Here is an 11,079-nt window from a genome sequence, read left to right on the forward strand (position 1 = left end):
AATACTAGAAGACAGGGCTAGCTACTATTTTATATCTCAATTTATAGAGTCATTTTCCACTTATAAAGCTTTCACTTTCAATGGTTTTGGTTATATCCCAAATTCAAGACAAGGTGGGGCACCAACCAACCATTAGAGATTGGTTTTTGACTTCAGATATCAGATATGGGTTAGTTGGATTTCTCCTAAAACCATCAACCAGTTTAGTGGTTCCAACTGATCATCTTATCTTCCTACATTAATATTTCTAAATGTTACAAAAATCTAGACATTGTTATCTCTAAATTTAAATCCAACCATTCCAATTCATGCATCAGAATAATGAAAAATTGAATTCAATCCATGATATGATGCAGCATAAACCAGTTATAATTTACATCCCCCCACCCCACCCAAATAAAGAAAAGTCTGCTAACAGTTATAGACGAAGAAGACACTAAGGGGGATCAATCAGCTACCAAATGTAGGGAAAAATGTATCTTTGTTTGTGAGCAGTTCTATGTCCAGGCCATCCTCCTCCGATGATGAGTCGCTGTTTGAGGCACTATAATAAACACAAGTCAAAGGTTATTCATCCATAGAGTAGAAGTTTTAAGAGAAACCCAGAAAATGAATAACGAATTGTTTAACTATATGATAAAAAAAACTATAACCACCAGTATACACTAGCATATTAATCAGTACTAATGTGACAGATAAGATTAATGGAACCAACTATCCTATTCTTTCCATAATCCATCCCCTTATGCCTTCAGAATCTTCATAAACAGTTCTCATTAACTCGAAATCTAGGAAAAATATCACATAAAGAGAAGATATATCTTTTTCTTTCATAAAGACTAGAAACTTTCCTATCTGTAGTAGATTTTCCAAGGCATTAACTCCACTTACAATTGCTGCCATTATATAATTTTAAGGGAATAGAGATGAGTTCAATAAATTATACAAGATGACCGGAATTTGCAATTAAAGTAGAAGATATCAAATCAAATCATTTGCTTCAGCTAGCGAGATAATATATCTAATGCTAAGAACTCCCTCCTGCATAGACAAAACTAGCAACCATTTATGTTTGCATATAGCATGCCCAATTTCAAATTAAACATTTTATTTTTGTTCTCCAATATCAGTTAATTCATGTGAAATGTTTACATACAAATAATTTTGATTGAAGAAAGCTTTGAACCTATAGAGACTTGAATGAGGTGATGGGCTAAGCAAAAACAAAGGTCAGGAAGGCTCAATCCAAGGTATGTATTACTATTAATTAGAAAATTTGACATGCGACATGAAAGTATAGATGGGATAGGTTGAGGATAAAATGAATTTCTTGAATGAGATGGTGTAGTACCTGCATGTTTTCTTATTGTGCCCCAATCCCTTGCATCTACTGCACTTGAACTGCCGTTTGCTCAGTTCAAGGGATGCTGACTGCTTCTTCTTACGCTTTCGTTTGGTTGCTGCAGCAACTTGAGAAAGACTATTCTGTTCCAATCTTTTCAGCGACGACCGTTTGGTGGGAGGAGTAACCAGGATTGTTCCAGTAGAAGGCTTGCTTTGTTCCGTTTTTTCCATGATTGGGATTGGGTGAACCGATTCGGCATAGGTTAGGCAGTAACTTTCAACAGTAAAGTACTTTGAGCAGTAAGAATAAAGATCCCTTCCAAGAAACTCAAGAACAGCAATAGCATGGGAACAAGGGAACCCTGTAAGCTGCCAACCCCTGCAACTACAGTCCCAATGTTCAATATCAACAACGTCAACAGACTCACCATGAACTTCATATATGTCATCATGTGAAAGAAACACTTGAAGTGAGCTGATTTTCGAAATCTCACATTTTAGCTTTTCTTCCATGGATGGAGTTAGCTTAGTTATCCACTTACTGGAATCAGCCCTGCGAGTATAAACTAACTCCATCGTCTTGTTTATCAAAACATCAAGTAACTGCGTTATCGGAAACTCATGAGCATCAGCAACCCAGCTATAGATTATCCTCCCGAAATCACATGTTAAATGGTTATATCGGGCTCCTGTAAAGAAAGCATTTGCCCAATGATGAACTTCACTCTGTACTACCCAATTATAGACTTCAGGTGATACAGATTCTATCTTCTCAATGTATTGTCGAAAAGTATCAACAGTCGGAGTATAAGCAGCACTAAAAATATATTGATTCACAATACTCCTAGTTTCATGTGGGAGGTCTTTTATATCTTCATTGAGTTTATCAACAAGATGACGAATACAAAACCCATGTTGGCCATTGTCAAACATCTGATTAATGGCTTCTCTCAAACCCCTCCTGAAATCAGCAACAAATGTGATCGGATGGGATGTTGACAAAGCAGATTTTAACTCCATAATGAACCAAAGCCAATTCTCCTCACTCTCAACATCTACAACAGAAAATGCAACTGGAAAAATACCGTCATCACCATCAGGAGCCGAAGCAACTATTAGCACCCCTTGGTATTTTGATCGCAAAGGGATGCTGTCAATAAAGATCAAAGGACGGCAACCTAGCTGGAAACCAGAAATCAAGGCGTGAAATGAAACAAAGACCCCCAGGAAGCTTGAATTCTCTCTTATGGCTAATGCAGCAATGCTACCTGGATTAGATTCTAATATTTTTTCACACAAGTAAGGCAGCTGATTATACGCATCTTCATATGAGCGTGAAAGTTCCTCCTTGGCCAGCAATTTTGCACGATTTGCCTGAGCAGGGTTCAGTACCACTCCGTATTCCTTTTCAATGATGGTGGCAATATCCTTAGCCTTGAAATGTGTGGAGGTTTTCAGTTTCTCTTTCACTATACTTCCAACCCAGCCCTTAGATGCCCTATAGCCAGTTCTTGAATCAGCTCTTTCACACAGATGATTTGGATTCATTTTCTTAATGCAAAACAATTGGGTAGTGGAGGCCACCCTAGATGCATATATCCTCCATGGACAACCTTCATATTTGCATCTGGCACTTATGCGGTAGCTGTCGTTTTTCTTATATCGAAAAATAAACCCATGAGCAATAGAGTACCTCAGCAAAGCTTCACGAAATTCTGAGAAACTACGGAATCTTTGACCAACACTAATAATTTCAGCACCTGATTCATTGGCAAGTTTGGTTTGACTGTCTACAATGTCTATGTCAATAATATTGTCAAAAGGTGATGTTGCAATTGGGTTGTCCATATCAATTGGGACATTAACTTCAGTATTGCTGGTAGAAGGTATCATCAGAGTAGGAACAATATCTTCAGATACAGCTATGTTCTTTGACCTGCAAAATGAAGCATACATTATGATCCCATCAACATTTACAAACCCCTATTGGGTTTGAATCTCAATATTAATAACTGTTAAGTACCTTTTGACAGGCTTTTTTGATACTTTTGGCGCGCTGCATTCTTCTTGCGTGACAAATACATTGACTTGGTCAGAGTCCTCAAAGAGATTTAGCATACTCTCCAGGTCCTTATCCTTGGAGATTGATACCAGAGTCTTATCGTTTTCAGGAAGGAAGTACTTGATAGACATGCGATCAAGAGTACAGCCAAATGTTTCAACCAGTTCCTTCCTGAAAGCTTTTAATTTCGTTTCCTGATTAATATCCACTGCATAAGCCACCCCTCCGCTGTACGATAAAGACCCAGATTCATCCGTCTTAAACTCACCACCAGACTGACATATAGTTATAATTCTCTTTGTGGACATCTTGCACTTTTGATTAACTTCTGTGGACTGCCAAGACAAAAAAAATGCATACAAAATAGTGTCAATCAAAGACAATTTATTCACTAAAAATAGGAACATTATAACAGCATTAAACATCTAAGATATTACAATTGGGTAATTACACATCATTTGGTTTCTATGTAGTCATATGAGCTCAATCAAACCAAAAAATATCAATTCACACTCAGGTTGGTCCATCAGCGACTCTGTTTTCCTTTTATCTGTAAAACTGTCATCAACTGCCTTGATAGCTTAATAACCTGATATTACTTCGAAATTCTCTATTTTCCATTTATCAGTAAATCTGTCATCAACTGCCCTGATAGCTTACATTCATACACTGTTATTTCATTATCCTTAATCACCAATGACCCCATACCTTTACTTTTCACCCAAACCACAAAACTATGAGCCAAAATAAATACATTCATATAAATAAGTAGCATAAACCACATTCTTCTAAGCCATATCAAAGAAATCAATGTCATTTGATCCTTAAAACAAAGAACTATAACCATTTATCACTCATAAGATAGTCCAAACTACTAGGGCAATTCACCTATAAACCTACATTCTCCTTTAACACCTTCAAGACTCAAGCTTTAACTGGAATTCACCTATAAACCTAAAAATAAACATACTTTTCTTACATATAAAAGCACTAACAACTTCAAATTTGACCTGACAAAGAGATAAACAAAACTATAAAATTGGTCACATAGATATATCTACTAAAATTCGAACAGAACCTGGAAATGATCCCTGCAGAAGAAGTTCTGGAACCCTTTAGCCGCTCAATCGCTGTAACAAAGGCATCGATTAGTTTTGATGATTGATTCCGAGAAGAAGGTCGAAGGATGGTTCAGAATCAGACCGGAATTAGGTTAAGATGAAAAGAACCCAGAATGGAGGCGTTCAGTCTGCGTCTATGTTATATAATAGTCAACCGAGCCCAATAATTTTCTTGCTCTATCACACCTCTTCCCGAGTCCAGTCAGATGGTCTGATCCCCTCTTCTCTCTTTATCACCGTTCGATCAATTCAATTCTATTAGATCAATTTCTCATATTTACCTGTCTAAATAATATAATATATAAAATTAATACAAATTATTATTATTTTAAATATTAAGTGAATTTTGTATTGATTAAGCATATATATGGTAGCTGAATATTGATCATGGCATTTAAAAACAGAGATATATGATTAATTATATTTGGCGCGTTTTATAAAAAGTAGTTAACATTAGTTGATTCGTTTTTGTTTGGCGCGTCCTTTTTAAAAATTAAAAGTCGTTCAACCGTATTTGGCGCGTTTTGAAAGAGAATAACGTTCATGGCAATTAATTCATTAATATTTGACGCGTTTTAAAATTAAATTAATTTCTAATAAACTTACTAAACCTAATAATCTAAATAGAATTGCATATATAATCAATTATATTTTATTAAGATTTGTTTACTTTTCTCTTCTCTAAATATTATTTAATATTATTTTTTAAGATTTTTAAATAATAATATTTATTTTTCTTCTAACAAACATATTAAAAAATTATTTAAATAACTCAAATCTAATAAAATATTAATTAAAATATTAAAATATATTTTAATTTTAATTATTATTTTTTATTTTATCATCATATATTCATTCACACAATATAAATCTTTATATATAAAAAACCTAATTTTCTCAAAATCACCCTCATAAATCATTTACCTAAAAAAAGCCATAGCAATAGTAATTACTAATTAGTGACCATTACTCTCTTAAAAATGTATTTTCTTTTCTTTTTCACCAAGTCATAAACAATGAATGTTTTTCCTTTTAAATTTTGGAAAATCTTATTAAAATAGAAAAAAATGAGTTCAATTACATATATTGCTATCCAATATATTTTTTTTATTTAAAAAAATATTATAATAATATGTGTCTATAAAATAAATTAGCATTCAAAATAAAGCACAATAATTCAGAACTAATAAAATAGTATTATGTCTAAACTGAAACTTCATTCTTCAATTATTTGAGAGTGAACTTCATTCTTTATTGTACCAATTTAAATTATTATTATTTTTCTTTTCCTCTGAATATTATTAATAAGAGACCCTTAACAAAATCATTCATAAGTAAAGATTTTATTATGAATTTGTAATATATTTTTATTTAAAGTATCATTTTAATGTTAATTTATTACTATTTTAGAACTTGAAACTTACTATCAACAAAAATGACACATAAAGATATTTTAAAAAATCATGATAAAACCTTGATATTGAAATTTGAAACACTCTCATTCAACAAAAAAAAAAAAAAAAAACAAAAAAAAACTATTATTTATTTTTCATTAATAGCCATTAACTCTCCAATAATATTTCTACTACTATTATGGAAGGACTTTCAACTACAATATTTTGTACAAAAATATCCATAAAGTCTTTAAAGTTAAAATTATTTGATAACAATAAATTACAATATTTTTGGTCGACTAATCTTCTTTGAGAGTACAAATTCAATAAAATCAATAAAAAATATTGATAAGTTATTTTTGACTAAAACCATTTTGTAATTCTTGTTTACAAGAGTGATTATGTATCAGAATGGATAAATTTAATACTATGATGATTAAAAATCAATCATTTTTTAGACATTGAAGACTTTGTAGTGGAAGAGAAGAGGAGTAATGATTTTTATTGAATAGTTTATTTATTTTTATATTAGTACAACTTAAGAAAAATATAATTTGACCCCACTTACATAATATATATAAAAATGAAGCAAATTTTCTTATCCTATTTCATTTAAGATTAAAGTCTCAATTTTAGAGCGTAGACAAGTCCTCAACTAAGGCCTTTTGTTATATTCTTGTCACTTCAGTTGTTTTTATTTGTTCTTAGGCTTATAAATCTCTTTTCGGTTTTTAATTTCAATATTACTATTCAAAACTATAGAAAATAAAACCAAATAATGTACACGAGGATTATAATATATATTAGTTTGTCATTAACAGAAAACCAAAATGTGGTTTACAGCATTATTGAAAACTGGATGAAGATCTCAATTATGAAATCTATGCCAACTCTTTCTCTTGATCAAGATTCAATACCACTCACTTGAACATAATAATAGCTTCTCTGGGCTTGCCTAACAACGAAAGAATCGTTGCACATATATGTGTAGCCGAGAGCCCCGCTTGATCAAGCTGGTCCTGGGGCGAGCCATGGTCGATGTATCTATCTGGAAGGACCATTGATCTTAACTGCAACAACATTCCAATACTGAATTAGAAACAGACCAAACATGTCATGTGTTCATTGAAGTGAGATTGGAGGTTAGTTAGTTAGTTAGTTTACCTTTAAAGGTCCATCAAGAAGACCATTTAAGCCTAAGTACTGAGTAACATGAGATCCAAATCCGCCTATTGAACCTTCTTCCGCAGTCAATATTATCTCGTGTTCTTTAGCCAAACTCTTTATCAGATTGGTATCTAACGGCTTGCAGAACCTTGCATCGGCTACAGTCACGAATATGTCTTGGGATCTTAGAATGTTGGCTGCTTCTACACATTGTTGAACAATTGACCCGAATCCTAGAATAGCCACTCTGGTTCCCTCCATCAATATTCTTCCTTTTCCAATCTAATTCAATTCAGCCAACCAAAACAAGATTAAGTTTTTATTTTACAAATTTAGATTTGGGGGTATATATGAATATGTATGCTGCTAACCTCAAGAGAAGTTCCTTTATAGTTATGAGGAAGAGCAACTCCTATACCATTGCCTCTAGGGAACCGGAAACAACTAGGCCTATCATCAATTGCAGCCGCGGTTGCAACCATGTGCATCAGCTCTGCTTCATCGGCTGGAGCCATGACCACCATGTTGGGTAGACAAGCCATGTAGGTGATGTCAAACGCCCCACAATGGGTTGGCCCGTCCGCTCCAACCATCCCTGCTCGATCCAATGCAAACCGAACTGGCAATTTCTGAAGATCCACGTCGTGCACCACCTTTTCATATCCATAACAACACAAAATCAGTTCATTCCATCTTTCAGATTATAAACAAATAAAATTGGTTGCCTAATTACCTGGTCATAACCTCGTTGAAGAAACGATGAATAGATGGCGCAGAATGGCTTAAGACCCTCTGTGGCTAAACCAGCAGCAAAAGTGACAGCATGTTGCTCGGCAATGCCTACATCGAAGCAACGATTTGGAAACTTCTTCTGAAAATAATTGAGTCCTGTGCCACCACCCATGGCAGCATGAATGGCCACAATCTTGTTATCTACCTCGGCTTCCTTTATCAAAGACTCGGCAAAGTACTGTGTGTATGAAAGTGTAGGGGATTTAGCCTTAAACTGCTTTCCCGTCTCAGGATCAAACTTCACAACCCCTGAAGTGAATGAAAAATTATAATCATCCCAAGAATGCAATCGCCAAAATGAGTAATGCCAACACTTACCATGCATTTTATCAGCTGCAGCTTCGGCTGGAGGATAGCCCTTTCCTTTCTCGGTAACAATATGGATTAAAACCGGACCTGGTGCGGGCATTTCCTTTACTTTCTGAAAAATGGTGACCAAATCTTCAATATTGTGGCCATCCACTGGACCGATGTAGTACAATCCAAGCTCCTCGAAGAGAGTTGATCCCGTTGCGCTAATCATACCCCTAGCATACTCATCAACTTTGGCAGCTACCTCGTGCGCTTGTGGCCCAATTTGCCTTGTCAAACTCTGTATTTTTTGTAAGTGTATGAAAAAGGAAGAAAAAAATAGCAGATGGAGTTGATGGTCTTGAGAAGAAAGACTTAATTTCTTACTTTTGCAGCTTCACGAAGCTGTCTGAACTTGGTGCTAGCTTGGATCTTGGTTAAAGTACTGCTTAAAGCTCCAACAGGAGTAGCAGGACCATCGAGAGTGGCGGTTGGCAAGGAGACTTGTTTGTTGTCATTAAGGATAACAATGAGGTTAGAATCTAGGAAACCCGCGTTGTTCATAGCCTCATATGCTTGTCCAGCAGTCATGGCTCCATCTCCGATCACAGAAATGACATTGTTGTTTTTTCCAAGCAGATCTCTTGCAACTGCCATACCAAGTCCAGCGGATATGCTTGTTGAACTATGCCCAACCCCGAAAGCATCGTGCACACTTTCATCCCTTTTGGGGAAACCTGCAAGTCCTGATGTCTTCCTTATTGTATGCATTCTTGATCTCCTTCCTGTAAGAATCTTATGTGGATACGCCTGCACATTTTCCAAATTTTAGATGAAGAAAGTTATAACAAATTATTAAAAATGGTGGGTGGGAGGCGGCCCGCGGCTGACCTGATGACCAACATCCCAAATGATCTTATCATCTGGAGTGTTGAAAACATGATGCAAAGAGACAGTAAGCTCTACCACTCCTAAGCTTGAACTAAGATGTCCACCTGTCTGTGAAACACTATGAACTATGTCTGCTCTTAATTCAGCTGATAGTTGTTCAAGATCCTGAATCAAAACCAAAATTGTATTAGATGAAATCAAAATTATGGGTTTTACAAAAAACTTGATCTTTACTTGAATGGAGAGATTCTTCATGTGGAGAGGAAAGTTAATAGTGTCTAGCAATGGTGTGGCTGGTTTTTCACTAGAGAAATCAATCTTCCATCCATCTTTTTCTTTCCTTATCATCGTCATCTTCCTTTCTTCACTATGATTTGCTTCACCTGCTGAAGCTCTCAACTGGAACTGAAATCAAATATGATTCATTGAAACGATCAATCGCTACAAACAAACAAAAAAACTAAGTAATGCAGTACTTGATTACTTACCTTTGTTCTGTCTAAACTGATTTGGTTCTTCCTACTCGAGAGTGCTAAGGGGGAAGGAGATATCGACTGATTCAGGCTAATCGCAGGGCATGAAACGACCGCCATTTTTGAACAGAGAGCTTGAGAAAGAAATAGAGAGAGACTGCTGCTAGTGATGAAGAATTTGCAAGTCACTCAACTAGAAAAATATATTGTTTGTGTGAACAAATTTATAAAGCTCACAATCAAGTGTAACTGTTCACACTAAAAAGATTCTTATTTTTTTACAATAATATGTAATTATGTATTCACACTACCAATCAAAACATTAAATTTCTTAGCAACTCGATTTTCTCATTTAAAATAAATAAATAAATATATGACATGTTGAATCATTAAAAAAATGACGTTATACTATTCAGTCACACATGTTTTCCATTTTATTTAAATATAATAATAAATTTTTTAGTGGGGGTTGGATGATAGTTATTTGAATAAATTAAGAATTTATTTAAACTAGTGTAAAACTTTGTAAAAATTGATTTTTTTTTGGTATGTTTTTAAGAGTATTAATATATAATAAAAATAATATTTTTTAATTAAATATATTTTAGTATTTTAATTAATTTAATTAATGTCACTGTGAGATGGAATGAATATAATTTGTTTTTTTTTTTAAATTGTTTAAAATTTCATTCATCCTTTCAATTCATTATTTTCAATTCATTATTTTAAATTATATATATGAATATATATATATATATATATATATATATATATATATATATATATATATATATGAATAGTTATAAATTGTGCATAATTAATAATATTTTTGCAACAAAGTCCATATTGGATAACATTAATGAAGAGTTAAAAATTGCAAATTCAACAACCAATTTTTTTTAAGACTTTTCAAATTATCTAATATTATCACTTCCAAACCACGACAACAAAATGAAATATCAACTAAAATTCTCATAAATAACTCATAGAGACCGCTAATTAAATCAAACTTCGCGATATAACGTTACAACAAATCTTTTCTTTTCTAAAAGTTAAGAACCCAAAATGGTCATGGTCAAGTTTCTTGGGATGTGATTGAGCATGGGAGATATATAATGGATAAAAAGAATCAACATACCTCTTATATACCGATTGTCTGGCTGACTAATGGCCTTTTAGGATTTATCCCTAAGATAAGTACTATGTTGACTATTGTTCTTTTAGAATAGTGAACTAAGTTACATTTTATTGAATAAAATGCTTCTATGTTGACCATTTTTTTGGTAATATTTGCTAGTATAATTAAATTTAGTTAGTACCAAAAGAATAATTAATAGATTATGTCATTATTTGTGTGAAATTAACTAAATCTTCTAACATTAACCATTTTATAAAAGAAACTTATGAATAACTTGTTTCTAGGTTGATCCCTTTTGATATTTTATTTTAAATGATCAATAATGCATTAGATGAAAAAATTGAATAGTTTAAACATAAGGAGAAAAGTATTTGCAAAGTTTAATCAGTTAATTATATATAATTGA

At 33.4% G+C, this 11,079-nt stretch overlaps 2 protein-coding genes across 2 annotated transcripts; both read right to left on the minus strand.

Annotated features, from left to right (window-relative positions):
• Positions 1-319: 319 nt before the first annotated feature.
• LOC124914143 lies at positions 320-4,693 on the minus strand. The gene is made up of 4 exons (XM_047454632.1): positions 4,485-4,693; positions 3,368-3,741; positions 1,352-3,280; positions 320-544 (listed from the first exon to the last, which is right to left on the minus strand). The coding sequence occupies exons 2-4, from the start codon at positions 3,712-3,714 to the stop codon at positions 451-453; spliced, it is 2,370 nt and encodes a 789-aa protein (XP_047310588.1). The 5' UTR covers positions 3,715-3,741; positions 4,485-4,693; the 3' UTR covers positions 320-450.
• Positions 4,694-6,717: 2,024 nt separating this feature from the next.
• LOC124914764 (probable 1-deoxy-D-xylulose-5-phosphate synthase 2, chloroplastic) lies at positions 6,718-9,688 on the minus strand. Its single transcript, XM_047455372.1, has 9 exons — positions 9,551-9,688; positions 9,297-9,467; positions 9,063-9,227; positions 8,559-8,981; positions 8,199-8,472; positions 7,822-8,129; positions 7,460-7,741; positions 7,086-7,370; positions 6,718-6,991 (listed from the first exon to the last, which is right to left on the minus strand). The coding sequence occupies exons 1-9, from the start codon at positions 9,653-9,655 to the stop codon at positions 6,842-6,844; spliced, it is 2,163 nt and encodes a 720-aa protein (XP_047311328.1). The 5' UTR covers positions 9,656-9,688; the 3' UTR covers positions 6,718-6,841.
• Between the last annotated feature and the right edge of the window lie 1,391 nt (positions 9,689-11,079).

This window comes from Impatiens glandulifera, chromosome 9 (assembly GCF_907164915.1).
Source record: "Impatiens glandulifera chromosome 9, dImpGla2.1, whole genome shotgun sequence".
Taxonomy (NCBI): Eukaryota; Viridiplantae; Streptophyta; class Magnoliopsida; order Ericales; family Balsaminaceae; genus Impatiens; species Impatiens glandulifera.